Below are 22,811 nucleotides of genomic sequence, written 5' to 3'. Positions count from 1 at the left end.
GATTACGGGTAGATGATTACGGGTAGATGGTTACGGGTAGATGGTTACGGTAGATGGTTACGGTAGATGGTTACGGTAGATGGTTACGGTAGATGATTATGGGTAGATGGTTACGGTAGATGATTATGGGTAGATGGTTACGGTAGATGGTTACGGTAGATGGATACGGTAGATGGTTACGGTAGTTACGAGATGGTTACGGTAGATGATTACGGGTAGATGGTTACGGTAGATGATTACGGTAGATGATTACGGTTACGGTAGATGGTTACGGTAGATGATTACGGGGTAGATGATTACGGTAGTAGATGATTACGGTAGTTACGGTAGATGGTTACGGTAGATGATTACGGTAGTTACGGTAGATGGTTACGGTAGATGGTTACGGGTAGATGGTTACGGTAGATGATTACGGGTAGATGGTTACGGTAGATGGTTACGGTAGATGGTTACAGTAGATGATTATGGGTAGATGGTTACGGTAGATGGTTACGGGTAGATGGTTACGGGTAGATGGTTACGGTAGATGGTTAGATGGTTACGGGTAGATGGTTACGGTAGTTACGGTAGATGGTTACGGTAGATGATTACGGTAGTTACGGTAGATGGTTACGGTAGATGGTTACGGTAGATGGTTACGGTAGATGGTTACGGTAGTTACGGTAGATGGTTACGGTAGATGGTTACGTAGATGGTTACGGTAGATGGTTACGGTAGATGGTTACGGTAGATGGTTACGGTAGATGGTTACGGTAGATGGTTACGGGTAGATGATTACGGGTAGATGGTTACGGTAGATGGTTACGGTAGATGGTTACGGTAGATGGTTACGGTAGATGGTTACGGGTAGATGGTTACGGGTAGATGGTTACGGTAGATGGTTACGGGTAGATGGTTACGGGTAGATGGTTACGGTAGATGGTTACGGTAGATGGTTACGGGTAGATGGTTACGGTAGATGGTTACGGGTAGATGGTTACGGGTAGATGGTTACGGTAGATGGTTACGGTAGATGGTTACGGGTAGATGGTTACGGGTAGATGGTTACGGTAGATGGTTACGGTAGATGGTTACGGGTAGATGGTTACGGGTAGATGGTTACGGTAGATGGTTACGGTAGATGGTTACGGTAGATGGTTACGGTAGATGGTTACGGGTAGATGGTTACGGTAGATGGTTATGGGTAGATGGTTACGGTAGATGGTTACGGTAGATGGTTACGGGTAGATGGTTACGGGTAGATGGTTACGGGTAGATGGTTACGGGTAGATGGTTACGGGTAGATGGTTACGGTAGATCGTTACTGGTAGATCATTACGGGTAGATGGTTACGGTAGATGGTTACTGGTAGATCGTTACGGGTAGATGATTACGGGTAGATGATTACGAGGTAGATGATTATGGGCAGCTATTGATGACGCCTGTTCTTTCGACGACTAGACAAACACAGACCGCAGTTTCTTATTCCTCCTTTGATTCATCTTGGTAATATAATATAAATCTGCATATTTAGCAGACGCTTTTATCTGAAGCAACTTAGTCACCCGTAACATTTTACATATGGGGAAAGAGGGATTTTAGTCTGTTGTACCACAATGCATTTAACTAAAATGTGTATTCCACATTTAACCCAACCCCTCTGAATCAGAGAGGGGGGGGGGCTGCCTTAATCGACATCCACGTCTTCGGCACCCGGGGAACAGTGGGTTAACTTCCTGGTTCTGGGGCAGAAAGACCGATTTTTACCTTGTCAGCTCAGGGATACGATCCAGCAACCTTTCGGTTACTGGCCCAGCACTCTAACCACTAGGCTACCTGCCGGGTGGTCGTAGGAATTGAACCCACTACCCTGGTGTTAAGCAGCGCCATTCTCTACCCACTGAGCTAGTTTCCTTATAAAGTATATCACCCATTCAGATGGCACACAGGACCAGCCTGTCTAAGTAGCAGTATTTCAGAACAACAAGTCACATCAAACACAACCTACACTACTGTTCAACAAGTCACATCAAACACAACCTACACTACTGTTCAACAAGTCACATCAAACACAACCTACACTACTGTTCAACAAGTCACAGCAAACACAACCTACACTACTGTTCAACAAGTCACATCAAACACAACCTACACTACTGCTCAACAAGTCACAGCAAACACAACCTACACTACTGTTCAGCAAGTCACAGCAAACACAACCTACACTACTGTTCAACAAGTCACAGCAAACACAACCTACACTACTGCTCAACAAGTCACAGCAAACACAACCTACACTACTGTTCAACAAGTCACATCAAACACAACCTACACTACCGTTCAACAAGTCACAGCAAACACAACCTACACTACCATTCAACAAGTCACATCAAACAACCTACACTACTGTTCAACAAGTCACAGCAAACACAACCTACACTACTGCTCAACAAGTCACAGCAAACACAACCTACACTACTGTTCAACAAGTCACAGCAAACACAACCTACACTACTGTTCAACAAGTCACAGCAAACACAACCTACACTACTGTTCAACAAGTCACATCAAACAACCTACACTACTGTTCAACAAGTCACAGCAAACACAACCTACACTACTGTTCAACAAGTCACAAACACAACCTACACTACTGTTCAACAAGTCACAGCAAACACAACCTACACTACTGTTCAACAAGTCACAAACACAACCTACACTACTGTTCAACAAGTCACAGCAAACACAACCTACACTACTGTTCAACAAGTCACAGCAAACACAACCTACACTACTGTTCAACAAGTCACAGCAAACACAACCTACACTACTGTTCAACAAGTCACAGCAAACACAACCTACACTACTGTTCAACAAGTCACAGCAAACACAACCTACACTACTGTTCAACAAGTCACAGCAAACAACCTCAAAACAAGTCAATCAAACTACACTACTGTTCAACAAGTCACATCAAACACAACCTACACTACCGTTCAACAACTCACAGCAAACACAACCTACACTACTGTTCAACAAGTCACATCAAACACAACCTACACTACTGTTCAACAAGTCACAGCAAACACAACCTACACTACCGTTCAAAAGTTTGGGATCCCTTAAGACCTTTTTTTGTCCATTAAAATAACATCAAATTAATCAGAAATACAGTGTAGACATTGTTAATGTTGTAAATGACTATTGTAATTGGAAACGGCAGATTTTTTAAATGGAATATCTACATAGGTGTACAGAGGCCCATTATCAGCAACCATCACTCCTGTGTTCCAATGGCACGTTGTGTTAGCTAATCCAAGTTTATCATTTTAAAAAGGTTAATTGATCATTAGAAAACCCTTGTGCAATTATGTTAGCACAGCTGAAAACTGTTGTGCTAATTAAAGAAGGAATAAAACTGGCCTCCTTTAGACGTTGAGTATCTGGAGCACCAGCATTTGTGGGTTCGATTACAGGCTCAAAATGGCCAGAAACAAAGAACTTTCTTCTGGAACTCGTCAGTCAATTCTTGTTCTGAGAAATGAAGGCTATTCCATGCGAGAAATTGCAAATAAACTGAAGATCTCGTACAACGCTGTGTACTACTCCCTTCACAGAAGAGCGCAAACTGGCTCTAACCAGAATAGAAAGAGGAGTGGGAGGCCCCGGTGCACAACTGAGCAAGAGGACAAGCACATTAAAGTGTCTATTTTGAGAAACAGACGCCTCACAAGTCCTCAACTGGCAGATTCATTAAATAGTACCCACAAAACACCCGTCTCAACGTCAAAAGTAAAGAGGTGACTCTGGGATGATGGCCTTCTAGGCAGAGCTGCAAAGAAAAAGCCATATCTCAGACTGGCCAATAAAAATAAAAGATTAAGATGGGCAAAAGAACAGACACTGGACAGAGGAAGATTAGAAAAAAGTGTTATGGACAGACAAATCTAAGTTTGAGGTGTTCAGATCACAAAGAAGAACATTCGTGAGCCAGAAAAAATGAAAAGATGCTGGAGGAGTGAACCATCTGTTAAGCGTGGTGGAGGCAATGTGATGGTCTGGGGCTGCTTTGGTGGTGGTAAAGTGGGAGGTTTGTACAGGGTAAAGGGATCTTGAAGAAGGAAGGCTATCACTCCATTTTGCAACACCATGACATACCCTGTGGCCGGCGCTTAATTGGAGCCAATTTCCTCCTACAACAGGACAATGACCCAAAGCACAGCTCCAAACTATGCAAGAACTATTTAGGGAAGAAGCAGTCAGCTGGTATTCTGTCTATAATGGAGTGTCCAGCACAGTCACCGGATCTCAGCCCTACTGAGCTGTTGTGGGAGCAGCTTGACCGTATGGTACACGTAAGAAGTGCCCATCAAGCCAATCCAACTCGTGGGAGGTGCTTCAGGAAGCATGGGGGAAATATCTTCAGATGACCTCAATAAATTGACAACTACATCGCCAAAGGTCTGCAAGACTGTAGTTGACGAAAGCAAAAAGTTTGAAGGACACAATTATTATTTCAACGAATTATCATTATTTATAACCATGTCAACATCGTGACTATATTTCCTGTTCATTTTGCAACTCATTTCATGTCTATGTTTTCATGGAAAACAAGGACATTTCTAAGTGACCCCAAACTTTTGTCACGGTAGTGTACATAGACAAGTCATGACCTGTTCAACAAGTTACACCCTGCTATAGACACGTGTTTAAACTATATACTTATATATTTTAGTAGCCAACTGAAAGACAACTGATACGGAGGACAATAATTGTAGCGGATCAATATAAACACGAGACGAGGCAGCTCAGTAAGGTGATTGGAGTTGTATCAGTAGAAACACTACATACATGCGTTAATGTATGCACTATTGCAATGACAATGTGGACCGCATGTAGTCCTAGGTTCTGGATGTATTGCATGTCAGATTGATTGGCAAAAAGCCCATCTAGAAATTCTTCAACAGATTTTAAAAAAATAAAAAAAAATAAAACAGTTTTCATTTGAGTTTGATTTATTGATCGGGAACAATGACAGCTTGATTTCATCTGATTAAAAAGAGAACACGTTATTATGAAATCAAACACGCATCAATTCCTTTCTATAAGACCCCCTGTCCTCTTTTAGAATGACCCCCTGTCCTGTTGTAGAATGGCCCCCTGTCCTGTTTTAGAATGACCCCCTGTCCTGTTGAAGAATGACCCCCTGTCCTCTTTTAGAATGACCCCCTGTCCTCTTTTAGAATGGCCCCCTGTCCTGTTGTAGAATGACCCCCTGTTCTGTTGTAGAATGGCCCCCTGTCCTGTTTTAGAATGACCCCTGTCCTGTTGTAGAATGACCCCTGTCCTCTTTTAGAATGACCCCCTGTTCTGTTGTAGAATGGCCCCCTGTCCTGTTTTAGAATGACCCCCTGTTCTGTTGTAGAATGGCCCCCTGTCCTGTTGTAGAATGACCCCCTGTCCTCTTTTAGAATGACCCCCTGTTCTGTTGTAGAATGGCCCCCTGTCCTCTTTTAGAATGACCCCCTGTCCTGATGTAGAATGCCCCCTGTCCTCTTTTAGAATGACCCCTGTCCTCTTTTAGAATGTCCCCCTGTCCTGATGTAGAATGACCCCCTGTCCTGTTGTAGAATGGCCCCCTGTCCTGTTGTAGAATGGCCCCCTGTCCTGTTTTAGAATGGCCCCCTGTCCTGTTGTAGAATGGCCCCCTGTCCTGTTGTAGAATGGCCCCCTGTCCTGTTGTAGAATGGCCCCCTGTCCTGTTGTAGAATGTCCCCCTGTCCTGTTGTAGAATGGCCCCCTGTCCTGTTGTAGAATGGCCCCTGTCCTGATGTAGAATGGCCCCCTGTCCTGATGTAGAATGTCCCCCTGTCCTGTTTTAGAATGGCCCCCTGTCCTGTTTTAGAATGCCCCCTGTCCTGTTTTAGAATGGCCCCCTGTCCTGTTTTAGAATGGCCCCCTGTCCTGTTTTAGAACGGCCCCTGTCCTGTTGTAGAACAACCCCCTGTCCTGTTTTAGAATGGCCCCCTGTCCTGTTTTAGAATGACCCCCTGTCCTGTTTTAGAATGGCCCCCTGTCCTGATGTAGAATGGCCCCCTGTCCTCTTTTAGAATGGCCCCTGTCCTGTTTTAGAATGACCCCTGTCCTGATGTAGAATGGCCCCCTGTCCTGTTGTAGAATGGCCCCCTGTCCTCTTTTAGAATGACCCCCTGTCCTCTTTTAGAATGACCCCCTGTCCTGTTTTAGAATGGCCCCCTGTCCTGTTTTAGAATGGCCCCCTGTCCTCTTTTAGAATGACCCCCTGTCCTCTTTTAGAATGGCCCCTGTCCTCTTTTAGAATGACCCCCTGTCCTGATGTAGAATGTCCCCCTGTCCTGTTGTAGAATGGCCCCCTGTCCTCTTTTAGAATGGCCCCTGTCCTGTTGTAGAATGACCCCCTGTCCTGATGTAGAATGGCCCCCTGTCCTCTTTTAGAATGGCCCCCTGTCCTCTTTTAGAATGACCCCCTGTCCTGATGTAGAATGTCCCCCTGTCCTGTTGTAGAATGACCCCTGTCCTGTTGTAGAATGACCCCTGTCCTGTTGTAGAATGACCCCTGTCCTGATGTAGAATGGCCCCCTGTCCTCTTTTAGAATGACCCCCTGTCCTCTTTTAGAATGGCCCCCTGTCCTCTTTTAGAATGACCCCCTGTCCTCTTTTAGAATGTCCCCCTGTCCTGTTTTAGAATGGCCCCCTGTCCTGTTTTAGAATGGCCCCCTGTCCTGTTTTAGAATGGCCCCCTGTCCTGTTGTAGAATGGCCCCTGTCCTGTTGTAGAATGGCCCCCTGTCCTGTTGTAGAACGGCCCCCTGTCCTGTTGTAGAACGACCCCCTGTCCTGTTTTAGAATGGCCCCCTGTCCTGTTTTAGAATGACCCCCTGTCCTGATGTAGAATGGCCCCCTGTCCTCTTTTAGAATGACCCCCTGTCCTCTTTTAGAATGACCCCTGTCCTCTTTTAGAATGGCCCCCTGTCCTCTTTTAGAATGACCCCTGTCCTGTTGTAGAATGACCCCCTGTCCTCTTTTAGAATGACCCCCTGTCCTGTTGTAGAATGGCCCCCTGTCCTGTTGTAGAATGGCCCCCTGTCCTGTTTTAGAATGTCCCCCTGTCCTGTTGTAGAATGTCCCCTGTCCTGTTGTAGAATGACCCCCTGTCCTCTTTTAGAATGGCCCCCTGTCCTGTTGTAGAATGACCCCTGTCCTGTTGTAGAATGACCCCTGTCCTGTTTTAGAATGGCCCCCTGTCCTGTTTTAGAATGACCCCCTGTCCTGTTGTAGAATGTCCCCCTGTCCTGTTGTAGAATGGCCCCCTGTCCTGTTTTAGAATGTCCCCCTGTCCTGTTTTAGAATGGCCCCCTGTCCTGATGTAGAATGGCCCCCTGTCCTGTTGTAGAATGGCCCCCTGTTCTGTTGTAGAATGGCCCCCTGTCCTGTTGTAGAATGGCCCTGTCCTGTTGTAGAATGGCCCCCTGTCCTGTTTTAGAATGGCCCCCTGTCCTGTTGTAGAATGGCCCCCTGTCCTGATGTAGAATGTCCCCTGTCCTGTTGTAGAATGGCCCCCTGTCCTGATGTAGAATGGCCCCCTGTCCTGTTGTAGAATGGCCCCCTGTCCTGTTGTAGAATGGCCCCCTGTCCTCTTTTAGAATGTCCCCCTGTCCTGTTTTAGAATGTCCCCTGTCCTGTTGTAGAATGTCCCCCTGTCCTGTTGTAGAATGTCCCCCTGTCCTGTTGTAGAATGTCCCCCTGTTGTAGAATGTCCCTGTCCTGTTGTAGAATGGCCCCCTGTCCTGTTGTAGAATGGCCCCCTGTCCTGTTTTAGAATGGCCCCCTGTCCTGTTGTAGAATGCCCCCTGTCCTGTTTTAGAATGTCCCCCTGTCCTGTTGTAGAATGTCCCCCTGTCCTGATGTAGAATGGCCCCCTGTCCTGTTTTAGAATGGCCCTCATGTCCTGTTGTAGAACGGCTGTCTAATACCAATTCATCAAAGATCATCATACACAGACTACAGGGAGACTACAGGGAGCAGAGACTACAGGGAGACTACAAGGAGACTACAGAGAGACTACAGGGAGACTACAGGGAGCAGAGACTACAGGGAGACTTCAGGGAGCAGAGACTACAGGGAGACTACAGGGAGCAGAGACTACAGGGAGACTTCAGGGAGACTACAGGGGGCAGAGACTACAGGGAGCAGAGACTACAGGGAGACTACAGGGCGCAGAGACTACAGGGAGACTACAGGGAGCAGAGACTACAGGGAGACTTCAGGGAGCAGAGACTACAGGGAGACTACAGGGAGCAGAGACTACAGGGAGACTACAGGGAGCAGAGACTACAGGGAGACTACAGGGAGACTACAGGGAGACTTCAGGGAGCAGAGACTACAGGGAGACTTCAGGGAGACTACAGGGGGCAGAGACTACAGGGAGACTTCAGGGAGACTACAGGGGGCAGAGACTACAGGGAGACTACAGGGAGCAGAGACTACAGGGAGCAGAGACTACAGAGAGACTTCAGGGAGCAGAGACTACAGGGAGACTTCAGGGAGCAGAGACTACAGGGAGACTACAGGGAGCAGAGACTACAGGGAGACTACAGGGAGCAGAGACTACAGGGAGACTACAGGGAGCAGAGACTACAGAGAGACTTCAGGGAGCAGAGACTACAGGGAGACTACAGGGGGCATCCAGAGAACATACGAGTCACAAGGATCATTATAAAAGTGTATCTCTGGGAAAGCACCAAACTCATCCTGAATGGCTCCAGCAACGTAGAACTACCTAGATTCCTTCCAGCAGATATTCAGTCCAAACTACCCGATGAGAATCACTCTGTGCACAGACACAGTTCTTTCATGTATGAACAGAGGCCTACTGTACTGTAACACAGAAACCCGAGGACTATTGTGCATCCCAAACGGCACCCTATTCTCTCTATAATAATAATATATAGTGCACTACTTTATAATCAGAGCCATATGGGAGTAGTGCACTACAAAGGGATTAGGGTGCCATTTGAGACGACCGTTCAAGAGAAGACAGTTCTAATAGTTCTACAAAGAATGTAGATCTATTCTCTTCTTTGTCTTCTTCTTCTTGTCCTTTTTAGATTTCTTCTCTTTTACCACGATCACCTCATCCTCCACGACAACCACCTCCTCCCTCCATTTCTTATTTACAACCTCGCACTCCGTTGTTAAGTCTACTATTTGGCGGTCCTGGTAGTTCTGCTCCACGCCAGTGGTGGCGCTGCAGTTTTCAGCCAACACCTCTTTCTCCGCCCGCTTTCTCTTTCTCTTCTTCTCGCGCCCCTCCGACACGAGATCTACGACAGACTCTTCCTTCACCACCACCACCACGTCATCCTCTTCCCTCTCTCTCTTTCTCCTCTTCTTCTTCTTCTTCTTCTTCGACGTGAGTTCCTCTGTGTGGTCAGTGACAAAATCAGCCGGGACTTGCTGCGTATCACTGTTCTCTGGTGATGAGGTTGCAGTGGGAGCCTCGCCACGACCCTTTTTCAGCTGAGCCATCCGCTGGGCAAAGTACTCCTGCATGGAGAGGTTGCTGGTGACTGTCTTGGTGATGGCCTCTACATCAGGTTCAGGGGTCGTAACCTTTGTAGCTGGTGCTGTAACTGCCCTGGTCTCCTTCTCGTTCATTCCCTGGGAGTCTGGCCCACTGCTCTCCTACAGAGACAAAATATATAAAAATAAAAAAAATAAGAAATATAGAAACACATTAGAAATGTAAAAGTAAGAATAGTTTAAAGTCCCCTACTGTCTACCACTTTACATAATCACTGGTATGTCTAATAAAATCACTGTGTGCATTTATTTCGTGAAAAATAACAAAAAAATATATACTTGTGTAATAATTGATTTCCCCTGAGCCATTAAATGCTCAGGTCTGATTGTGTGAGAGTGTTGATACAAATGTAAATATATTTACACATACACGGCCCTGATTGGTAGATAGCATTGTGTAGACTCTAAAGCAGGACTCTTCATTTTGACGAGATGAAAACGTAATGATTTGAAGGTTATTTGTTGAAGTAAAAATATGTGTGGGGGGGGGGGTACTTTTCCCATTTTAAGGTTATTAGAATTGATAAATGTGTTTGAAAACAACTGTTCTAGTAACTACCAACCTTTCATATGCAAATTAAAGATGACTGGTCATTGGTCAGAATAATCCCATTGTGATGTCATGCTGTGGTCCAAAAACTCCATCCCACCTGACCAGGCTGAAATTACAACCTTTTCCCACCCCACCAAAAAGCTCTTACACTAAAAAAGGCCCTGACAATAATTTCCACAATTTCAGAGTGTTGTTTTCAACCTCCGGGTGGAAATATATGTATATTTTTAAACAGGGGGAAAAAACAAGTGTTTGACTGCACTTCAAAACGGTCAACACCCCCCCCCAGTCTCTCCAGCTCACCTCCACAACCACTGACCCTTTAAAACGGTCAACACCCCCCAGTCTCTCCAGCTCACCTCCACAACCACTGACCCTTTAAAACGGTCAACACCCCCCCAGTCTCTACATCTCACCTCCACAACCACTGACCCTTTAAAACGGTCAACACCCCCCCAGTCTCTACATCTCACCTCCACAACCACTGACCCTTTAAAACGGTCAACACCCCCCCAGTCTCTCCAGCTCACCTCCACAACCACTGACCCTTTAAAACGGTCAACACCCCCCAGTCTCTCCATCTCACCTCCACAACCACTGACCCTTTAAAACGGTCAACACCCCCCCCCTCTCCAGCTCACCTCCACAACCACTGACCCTTTAAAACGGTCAACACCCCCAGTCTCTCCATCTCACCTCCACAACCACTGACCCTTTAAAACGGTCAACACCCACCCCCCAGTCTCTACATCTCACCTCCACAACCACTGACCCTTTAAAACGGTCAACACCCCCCTCCCAGTCTCTCCATCTCACCTCCACAACCACTGACCCTTTAAAACGGTCAACACCCCCTCCAGTCTCTCCATCTCACCTCCACAACCACTGACCCTTTAAAACGGTCAACACCCCCCAGTCTCTCCATCTCACCTCCACAACCACTGACCCTTTAAAACGGTCAACACCCCCCCCAGTCTCTCCATCTCACCTCCACAACCACTGACCCTTTAAAACGGTCAACACCCCCTCCCAGTCTCTCCATCTCACCTCCACAACCACTGACCCTTTAAAACGGTCAACACCCCCAGTCTCTCCATCTCACCTCCACAACCACTGACCCTTTAAAACAACACCCCCCAGTCTCTCCATCTCACCTCCACAACCACTGACCCTTTAAAACGGTCACACCCCCCCAGTCTCTCCATCTCACCTCCACAACCACTGACCCTTCAAAACGGTCAACACCCCCAGTCTCTCCAGCTCACCTCCACAACCACTGACCCTTTAAAACGGTCAACACCCCCCCCAGTCTCTCCATCTCACCTCCACAACCACTGACCCTTCAAAACGGTCAACACCCCCTCTCCAGTCTCTCCATCTCACCTCCACAACCACTGACCCTTTAAAACGGTCAACACCCCCAGTCTCTCCATCTCACCTCCACAACCACTGACCCTTTAAAACGGTCAACACCCCCCCAGTCTCTCCAGCTCACCTCCACAACCACTGACCCTTTAAAACGGTCAACACCCCCCCCAGTCTCTCCATCTCACCTCCACAACCACTGACCCTTTAAAACGGTCAACACCCCCCAGTCTCTCCAGCTCACCTCCACAACAACCCCCCCCCAGTCTCTCCATCTCACCTCCACAACCACTGACCCTTTAAAACGGTCAACACCCCCCCAGTCTCTCTCCATCTCACCTCCACAACCACTGACCCTTTAAAACGGTCAACACCCCCAGTCTCTCCATCTCACCTCCACAACCACTGACCCTTTAAAACGGTCAACACCCCCAGTCTCTCCAGCTCACCTCCACAACCACTGACCCTTTAAAACGGTCAACAACCCCCCCCAGTCTCTCCATCTCACCTCCACAACCACTGACCCTTTAAAACGGTCTCTCCATCTCACCCCCTTTAAAACCACCCCCAGTCTCTCCAGCTCACCTCCACAACCACTCCAACATCTCACTCTCCACAACCACTGACCCTTTAAAACGGTCAACACCCCCCCCCTTTAGTCTCTCCATCTCACCTCCACAACCACTGACCCTTTAAAGCGGTCAACACCCCCCCCCCCAGTCTCTCCATCTCACCTCCACAACCACTGACCCTTTAAAACGGTCAACACCCCCCCAGTCTCTCCATCTCACCTCCACAACCACTGACCCTTTAAAACTCAACACCCCCCCCAGTCTCTCCATCTCACCTCCACAACCACTGACCCTTTAAAACGGTCAACACCCCCCAGTCTCTCCATCTCACCTCCACAACCACTGACCCTTTAAAACGGTCAACACCCCCAGTCTCTCCATCTCACCTCCACAACCACTGACCCTTTAAAACGGTCAACACCCCCCCCAGTCTCTCCATCTCACCTCCACGACCACTGACCCTTTAAAACGGTCAACACCCCCCCAGTCTCTCCATCTCACCTCCACAACCACTGACCCTTTAAAACGGTCAACACCCCTCCAGTCTCTCCATCTCACCTCCACAACCACTGACGGTCAATGAACCAGTCTTCTGTCCGTGTCCCAGTGACATCGTCACATTGCAGCACTGTTGGGCTTTCAGAACATCTCACCAGTGTACAACAAGAATAAAATAGAGAATGTGAGTTCTTGACAGTAGAGTTCCCGGAAGCGTTCGGCTTCTATTGGTTTCAATTAGTTTTTTTTTGGTTGGTGTTGCTAAGGGAATCTTTGCACCCTGTCTATGGTAGGTGCCAGGCACACCGGTTTGAGTGTGTCGAGAACCGCACCTCTGCTCGGGTTTACACACTCAACTGTTTCCCGTTTGTATCAAGAATGGTCCACAAGCTAAAGTACATCCAGCCAATGGTCCACAAGCTAAAGTACATCCAGCCAATGGGACACATCAGCCAATGGTCCACAAGCTAAAGTACATCCAGCCAATGGTCCACAACCTAAAGTACATCCAGCCAATGGGACACAACCTAAAGTACATCCAGCCAATGGGACACAACCTAAAGTACATCCAGCCAATGGTCCACAACCTAAAGTACATCCAGCCAATGGGACACAAGCTAAAGTACATCCAGCCAATGGTCCACAAGCCAATGGGTACATCCAGCCAATGGTCCACAACCTAAAGTACATCCAGCCAATGGGACACAAGCTAAAGTACATCCAGCCAATGGGACACAACCTAAAGTACATCCAGCCAATGGGACACAAGCTAAAGTACATCCAGCCAATGGGACACAAGCTAAAGTACATCCAGCCAATGGGACACAACCTAAAGACATCCAGCCAATGGTCCACAAGCTAAAAAGTACATCCAGCCAATGGGACAAACCTAAAGTACATCAGCCAATGGGACACAACCTAAAGTACATCCAGCCAATGGGACACAACCATCCAGCCAATGGTCCACAACCTAAAGTACATCCAGCCAATGGTCCACAACCTAAAGTACATCCAGCCAATGGGACACAACCTAAAGTACATCCAGCCAATGGGACACAACCCCAGTGGAACGTCTGACACCTTGTAGAAGTCCATGACGAATTGAGTCTGTCCTGGAGGGCAACGCAACATCAGGAAGGAGTTCCTAATGTTTTGTAAACTCACAGGGTTCTTTCTCCTCTGATATTTGCAGGGGGAGAAATGACATTCCCATTTCCCATGGCTCTGAAGTCAGCTTCACTCCCTTACATTAATGTATTCATATACATACAGCAATATATATTATCTGTGTTTACATCCCAAATAGCACCCTATCCCCTAAATAGTGTACTACTTTTGACCAGAACCTGGCGCACTACACAGGGTACAAGGCCAGTATGTATTTCTGTTTCTTCGCTCTTTGTTCATGCAGCTGGTTAACTTAAGCAATTCGGGAATATTGCAAGATTTACAGATACCTCTTGGTTAGGCCACATGGGATTAAAGCAAGCATTCTACTGGTCATTCATCTCTGTCCTCGACCAACCAGAACACAGATTATAGTCGATACTATCCCACACAGAGGAAAGGGAGGGTAGTGTTCTGAGGACGTATACATTGATCCAACGGACAAAAACAAATAAATGATTTGAGCTGAACAATGGGATGTTTGATTTTTTGTTGTTGGTATTTTGATATAATGTAAATCGGGATGAGTCCTGAGATGATTAAATATTTAAAATCATTAAACCTCTCACTTAAAGCTTCACCCTATACAAAAGTTTCACTTCAAACCAAAATGATTCTCCAGTAGATTACTAAGAAAAGCCGATTCCTTGTTCAAAGTATCTCTCTTTCTCAAACATGCAATTTTTTTATTTATTTAACTAGGCAAGTCAGTTAAGAACAAATTCTTATTTTCATTGACGGCCTGGGAACAGTGGGTTAACTGCCTGTTCAGGGGCAGAACGACAGATTTGCACCTTGTCAGCTCGGGGATTCGAATTTGCAACCTTTCGGTTACTTGTCCAACGCTCTAACCACTAGGCTACCCTGCCGCCTCTACACTCTAACCACTAGGCTACCCTGCCGCCTCTACACTCTAACCACTAGGCTACCCTGCCGCCTCTACACTCTAACCACTAGGCTACCCTGCCGCCTCTACACTCTAACCACTAGGCTACCCTGCCGCAACCTATGATTGACCGATGGTTGTCCAATGGTTGATCTATGGTTGATCTATGCTTGTCCAATGATTGGCATATGGTTGATCTATGGTTGACCTATGGTTGATCTATGGTTGATCTATGGTTGACCTATGGTTGATCTATGGTTGATCTATGGTTGTCCAATGATTGGCATATGGTTGACCTATGGTTGATCTATGGTTGATCTATGGTTGATCCATGGTTGTCCAATGATTGGCATATGGTTGATCTATGGTTGATCTATGGTTGCTCTATGGTTGATCTAGGGTTGTCCTAGGGTTGATCTATGGTTGATCTATGGTTGATCTATGGTTGATCTATGGGTGACCTATGGGTGACCTATGATTGACCTATGATTGACCTATGGATGTCCCGATGGTTTTCCTATTGTAGTCCTATGACGAATTCTTCAAGAGAAAAGAAACCCTGCCGCAATAAAGAGCTGGTTACAATTGTTTCAATATCATCCACTAGAAAAGACAGAATAAATATTACAACAAATATTATGGCAGAACTCAAAATGTTGATAAAATACCTGCGTTTATGGGAAATGTGTTTGAAATAGGTACTTTCTTTTTAAATGATATTGTAAATTGTAGAGTGACAGAACCTTCAGAAAGTATTCAAACCCCTTGACGTAGGTTGTTGTGTTACGGCATGAATTCGAAATCGATTAAATATATTTTTCCCCCTCAGCCATTTACACACAATACCCCAATAATGACAAAATGAGAAAAATAAAAAATTGGGGCTGATATTTTTGGAAAATTAATTGAAAATGAAAAATTCACACCCCTGTGTCAATACTTTGTAGAAGCACCTTTGGCAGCGATTACAGCTGTGAGTCTTTCTGGGTACGTCTCTAAGAGCTGTGAGTCTTTCTGGGTACTTATCCAACAGCTGTGAGTCTTTCTGGGTATGTCTCTAAGAGCTGTGAGTCTTTCTGGGTACGTCTCTAAGAGCTGTGAGTCTTTCTGGGTACGTCTCTAAGAGCTGTGAGTCTTTCTGGGTACGTCTCTAAGAGCTGTGAGTCTTTCTGGGTACTTATCCAACAGCTGTGAGTCTTTCTGGGTACTTATCCAACAGCTGTGAGTCTTTCTGGGTACTTATCCAACAGCTGTGAGTCTTTCTGGGTAAGTCTCTAATAGCTTTCCACACCTGGATTGTGTAACATTTGCCCATTATTATTTTCAAAATTCTTCAAGCTCTGTCTAATTGGCTGTAGATTTTCAAGTAGATTTAAGTCAAAACTGTAACTCGGCCACTCAGGAACATTCACTGTCTTCTTGGTGAACAACTCCAGTGTATATTTGGCCTTATGTTTAAGGTTATTGTCCTGCTGAAAGGTGAATTCATCTCTCTGTGTCTGGTGAAAAGCAGACAACCAAGTTTTCCTCTAGGATTTTGCCCTTGTTTAGCTCCATTCAATGTCTTTTTATCCTGAAAACCTCCCCAGTCCTTAACGATGACAAGAATACCCATAACATGATGCAGCCACAACTACGCTTGATAATATGGAGAGTGGTACTCTTAGTTAGGAAGGACACCTGTATCTTTGTAGTGACTGGGTGTATTGATACACCATCCAAAGTGTAATTAATAACTTCACCTTGTTCAAAGGGAGATTAAAATGTCTGCTTTGAAAAAAAAATATATTTTTTATCTACCAATAGGTGCCCTTCCTTGTGAGGCATTGAAAACCTTCCTGGTCTTTGTGGTTGAATCTGTGTTTGAAATTCACTTCTCGACTGAGGGACGTCACATTCTGTGTGTTGGGTACAGAGAAGTCATTAAAAAAAATAATGTTAAACACTATTGTATTGTGTGACTTGTTAATCAAATTGTTACTCCTGAATTTATTTAGGCTTTCCATAACAAAGGGGTTGAATACTTATTGACTTTTAATTTAATTTTTTATTAATTTGTAAACACTTCTAAAAAAAAAACATAATTCCACTTGCAGGCTCAATACATTAAGGGGTATTGTATGTAGCCCAGTGACACAAAATCTACATTTAATCCATTTTAGATTCAGGCTGTAAACAACAACAAAATGTGGAAAAAGTTGAGGGGTGTGAATACTTCCTCTAGGATCTGCACGTCTCACACGGAGCCATCAGATCTACACGTCTCACACTGAGCCATCAGAACGGCACGTCTCAAACTGAGCCATCAGAACTAAACGTCTCAAACGGAGCCATCAGAACGGCACGTCTCACACGGAGCCATCAGAACGGCACGTCTCAAACGGAGCCATCAGAACGGCACGTCTCAAACGGAGCCATCAGAACTACACGTCTCACACTGAGCCATCAGAACTACACGTCTCACACGGAGCCATCAGAACGGCACGTCTCAAACTGAGCCATCAGAACTACACGTCTCACACTGAGCCATCAGAACTACAAGTCTCACACTGAGCCATCAGAACGGCACGTCTCACACTGAGCCATCAGATCTACACGTCTCACACTGAGCCATCAGAAATAAACGTCTCAAACGGAGCCATCAGAACTAAACGTCTCACACTGAGCCATCAGAACTACACGTCTCACACTGAGCCATCAGAACTAAACGTCTCACACTGAGCCATCAGAACTAAACGTCTCACACGGAGCCATCAGAACTACACGTCTCACACTGAGCCATCAGAACTACACGTCTCAAACGGAGCCATCAGAACTACACGTCTCAAACGGAGCCATCAGAACTACACGTCTCACACTGAGCCATCAGAACTACACGTCTCACACGGAGCCATCAGAACTACACGTCTCAAACGGAGCCATCAGAACTACACGTCTCACACTGAGCCATCAGAACTACACGTCTCACACGGAGCCATCAGAACGGCACGTCTCAAACTGAGCCATCAGAACTACACGTCTCACACTGAGCCATCAGAACTACAAGTCTCACACTGAGCCATCAGAACGGCACGTCTCACACTGAGCCATCAGATCTACACGTCTCACACTGAGCCATCAGAAATAAACGTCTCAAACGGAGCCATCAGAACTAAACGTCTCACACTGAGCCATCAGAACTACACGTCTCACACTGAGCCATCAGAACTAAACGTCTCACACTGAGCCATCAGAACTAAACGTCTCACACGGAGCCATCAGAACTACACGTCTCACACTGAGCCATCAGAACTACACGTCTCAAACGGAGCCATCAGAACTACACGTCTCAAACGGAGCCATCAGAACTACACGTCTCACACTGAGCCATCAGAACTACACGTCTCACACGGAGCCATCAGAACGGCACGTCTCAAACGGAGCCATCAGAACTACACGTCTCACACTGAGCCATCAGAACTACACGTCTCACACTGAGCCATCAGAACTAAACGTCTCACACTGAGCCATCAGAACTAAACGTCTCACACGGAGCCATCAGAACTACACGTCTCACACTGAGCCATCAGAACTACACGTCTCAAACGGAGCCATCAGAACTACACGTCTCACACGGAGCCATCAGAACGGCACGTCTCAAACGGAGCCATCAGAACTACACGTCTCACACGGAGCCATCAGAACTACACGTCTCACACGGAGCCATCAGAACTACACGTCTCACACGGAGCCATCAGATCTACACATCTCACACGGAGCCATCAGATCTACACGTCTCACACAGAGCCATCAGATCTACACATCTCACACGGAGCCATCAGATCTACACATCTCACACGGAGCCATCAGATCTACACATCTCACACGGAGCCATCAGATCTACACATCTCACACGGAGCCATCAGATCTACACGTCTCAAACGGAGCCATCAGAACTACACGTCTCAAACGGAGCCATCAGATCTACACGTCTCAAACGGAGCCATCAGAACGGCACGTCTCACACGGAGCCATCAGAACTGCACGTCTCAAACGGAGCCATCAGAACGGCACATCTCAAACGGAGCCATCAGAACTACACGTCTCACACTGAGCCATCAGAACTACACATCTCACACAAAGCCATCAGAACTACACGTCTCACACGGAGCCATCAGAACTACACATCTCACACGGAGCCATCAGAACTACACGTCTCACACGGAGCCATCAGAACGGCACGGAGCCATCAGAACGGCACATCTCAAACGGAGCCATCAGAACTACACGTCTCACACAGAGCCATCAGAACTACACGTCTCACACGGAGCCATCAGAACGGCACGTCTCACACGGAGCCATCAGAACTGCACGTCTCACACGGAGCCATCAGAACTACACGTCTCACACGGAGCCATCAGAACGGCACGGAGCCATCAGAACGGCACATCTCAAACGGAGCCATCAGAACTACACGTCTCACACGGAGCCATCAGAACTACACGTCTCACACGGAGCCATCAGCACGGCACGTCTCACACGGAGCCATCAGATCGGCACGTCTCACACGGAGCCATCAGATCGGCACGTCTCACACGGAGCCATCAGATCTAAACGTCTCAAACGGAGCCATCAGAACTACACATCTCACACGGAGCCATCAATAGATTACAGCACTTCCCCTAAAAATAGAGGAGGCAGGTGGCAGCGGGAGGAGGTAGAGAACTGGTCTGTCTGCCCAATATAAACGATCACAACTGGAGGATCAGAACTATCTGTCTGCCCAATAGCCATCAAAACTAAATTTCACACGGAGCCATCAGATCTCTACTGAGTTCAGACAGCCACAGAACTACACGACTCACACTGAGCCATCAGACACAACAGCACAGGACTGTAGGTGAGTTAGACAACAGAACAGGGCTGTAGGTGAGTTAGACAACAGAACAGGACTGTAGGTGAGTTAGACAGCAGAAGCACAGGACTGTAGGTGAGTTAGACACAACAGAACAGGACTGCAGGTGAGTTAGACAACAGAACAGGACTGCAGGTGAGTTAGACAACAGAACAGGACTGCAGGTGAGTTAGACAACAGAACAGGACTGTAGGTGAGTTAGACACAACAGAACAGGACTGTAGGTGAGTTAGACACAACAGAACAGGACTGTAGGTGAGTTAGACACAACAGAACAGGACTGTAGGTGAGTTAGACACAACAGAACAGGACTGTAGGTGAGTTAGACACAACAGAACAGGAGCCATCAGTTACACAACTCAACAGGACCATCAGAGTTAGACACAACAGAACAGGACTGTAGGTGAGTTAGACACAACAGAACAGGACTGTAGGTGAGTTAGACACAACAGAACAGGACTGTAGGTGAGTTACATTTACATTTAAGTCATTTAGCAGACGCTCTTATCCAGAGCGACTTACAAATTGGGTAAGACAGCAGAACAGGACTGTAGGTGAGTTAGACAGCAGAACAGGACTGTAGGTGAGTTAGACACAACAGAACAGGACTGCAGGTGAGTTAGACAACAGAACAGGACTGCAGGTGAGTTAGACAACAGAACAGGACTGTAGGTGAGTTAGACAACAGAACAGGACTGTAGGTGAGTTAGACAACAGAACAGGACTGCAGGTGAGTTAGACAACAGAACAGGACTGCAGGTGAGTTAGACAACAGAACAGGACTGCAGGTGAGTTAGACACAACAGAACAGGACTGTAGGTGAGTTAGACAACAGAACAGGACTGTAGGTGAGTTAGACACAACAGAACAGGACTGCAGGTGAGTTAGACACACAGAACAGGACTGTAGGTGAGTTAGACACAACAGAACAGGACTGTAGGTGAGTTAGACAACAGAACAGGACTACAGGTGAGTTAGACACAACAGAACAGGACTGCAGGTGAGTTAGACACAACAGAACAGGACTGCAGGTGAGTTAGACACAAAGAAGGGCACCTATTGGTAGATAAAAAAAAATATATTTTTTTCAAAGCAGACATTTTAATCTCCCTTTGAACAAGGTGAAGTTATTAATTACACTTTGGATGGTGTATCAATACACCCAGTCACTACAAAGATACAGGCGTCCTTCCCTAAAAATACCACTCTCCATATTATCAAGCGTAGTTGTGGCTGCATCATGTTACTGGTATTCTTGTCAATATTAAGGACTGGGGAGGTTTCAGGATAAAAAGACATTGAATGGAGCTAATATAAATTAAAATATAATATTATCAGCAGCCTCAAATCTATACTGTCTGTTACTGGACAAGGTCTCTAGGTTCTCTGGTCTACAGACAGGACTTAGTGTTACACAGGTGATAGAGTCTACAACAGAACAGGACTGGAGGTGGGGATAGACACCACCTGGGGTTGGTGGATACGGCCACCTGGGACATGACTACCACCTGGGGTTGGTGGATGACAACACCGGGGGACTGGTGGATGAGTTACCACCTGGGGGTTGGTGGATGACTGCCACCTGGGGTTGGTGGATGACAGCCTGGGACTGGTGGATGAGTTAGACCACAGAACATGACGGACCTGGGGTTGGTGGATAGGCCACCTGGGACAGGGGATGACAGGACCTGGGGTTGAGTGGATGACAACACCTGGGGTTGGACTGCCAGGTGGGTTAGTGGATGACAACAGTGGATGACAGGACTGGGGTTGGTGGATGACAACAGCCACCGGGGGGTTGGTGGAGTTAGGCCACCTGGGGTTGGTGGATGACAGGCCACCTGGGGTTGAGTGGATGACAACCACCTGGGACTGGTGGATGACGGCCACCTGGGGTTAGACACATGACTGCCACCTGGGGTTGGTGGATGACGAACCTGGGACTGGTGGATGACACCAGAACAGGACTGCAGGGGTTGGTGGATGAACGGCCACCTGGGGTTGGTGGATGACGGCCACCTGGGACTGGGGGGTTATGACGGCCACCTGGGGGTTGGTGGATGACGGCCACCTGGGGTTGGTGGATTAGACACAAAGAAGGGCACCTATTGGGATAAAAAAAAATATATTTTTTTCAAAGGATTTTAATCTCCACCGGGTGAAGTTATTAATGGATGGTGTACAATACACCCAGTCACCAAAGATACAGGGTTGGTGGATAACTAAGAGCCACTCTCCATATTATCAAGGGTTGTGGCTGCATCATGTTATGGATGACGGCCACCTGGGGTTGGTGGATGACGTTAACCTGGGACTGGGGATGGTTTTCCAGGATAAAAAGACACCTTGAATGGAGCCACCTGGGGCAAAATCCTCTCCATGGGGTTATGGATGCAGAACCGGGGTTGGTGGATACGGTCTGGGGTTGGTGGATGATGGCCACTCTTCTCTGGTGGATGACGACCACCTGGGGGTTGGTGGATGACTGCCACCTGGGGTTGGTGGATGACGGCCACCTGGGACTGGTGGATGACGGCCACCGGGGGTTGGTGGATGACGGCCACCTGGGGTTGGTGGATGACGGCCACCTGGGACGGGGGGATGACGGCCACCTGGGGTTGGTGGATGACGGCCACCTGGGGTTGGTGGATGACGGCCACCTGGGGTTGGTGGATGACGGCCACCGGGGGTTGGTGGATGACGGCCACCGGGGGTTGGTGGATGACGGCCACCGGGGGTTGGTGGATGACGGCCACCTGGGGTTGGTGGATGACGGCCACCTGGGGTTGGTGGATGACGGCCACCTGGGACTGGTGGATGACGGCCACCTGGGGGTGGTGGATGACTGCCACCTGGGGTTGGTGGATGACGGCCACCTGGGACTGGTGGATGACGGCCACCGGGGGTTGGTGGATGACGGCCACCTGGGGTTGGTGGATGACGGCCACCTGGGACGGGGGGATGACGGCCACCTGGGGTTGGTGGATGACGGCCACCTGGGGTTGGTGGATGACGGCCACCGGGGGTTGGTGGATGACGGCCACCGGGGTTGGTGGATGACGGCCACCGGGGGTTGGTGGATGACGGCCACCTGGGGTTGGTGGATGACGGCCACCTGGGGTTGGTGGATGACGGCCACCTGGGACTGGTGGATGACGGCCACCGGGGGTTGGTGGATGACGGCCACCTGGGGTTGGTGGATGACGGCCACCTGGGGTTGGTGGATGACGGCCACCTGGGGTTGGTGGATGACGGCCACCGGGGGTTGGTGGATGAC

The 22,811-nt window shown here is 47.6% G+C and overlaps 1 protein-coding gene across 2 annotated transcripts in view; it reads right to left on the bottom strand.

Moving 5' to 3' along the window:
- Positions 1–7,845: 7,845 nt before the first annotated feature.
- Positions 7,846–22,811, bottom strand: part of pinx1 (PIN2 (TERF1) interacting telomerase inhibitor 1) — an 89,159-nt gene continuing 74,193 nt past the window's right edge. Inside the window, exon 7 of one of the 2 annotated variants that reach the window (XM_065026137.1) lies at positions 7,846–9,701. In XM_065026137.1, the coding sequence (XP_064882209.1) occupies positions 9,069–9,701 (633 nt within the window). In that variant the 3' untranslated portion in view covers positions 7,846–9,068. The remainder of the gene's footprint in view (positions 9,702–22,811) is intronic. The other variant, XM_065026136.1, reaches the window with a different exon arrangement.

Source organism: Oncorhynchus nerka, linkage group LG13, assembly GCF_034236695.1.
Source record: "Oncorhynchus nerka isolate Pitt River linkage group LG13, Oner_Uvic_2.0, whole genome shotgun sequence".
NCBI lineage: Eukaryota > Metazoa > Chordata > Actinopteri > Salmoniformes > Salmonidae > Oncorhynchus > Oncorhynchus nerka.
The sequence above is the reverse complement of the archived record's forward strand: the minus strand, read 5'-3'. Positions and strand labels throughout refer to the sequence as shown.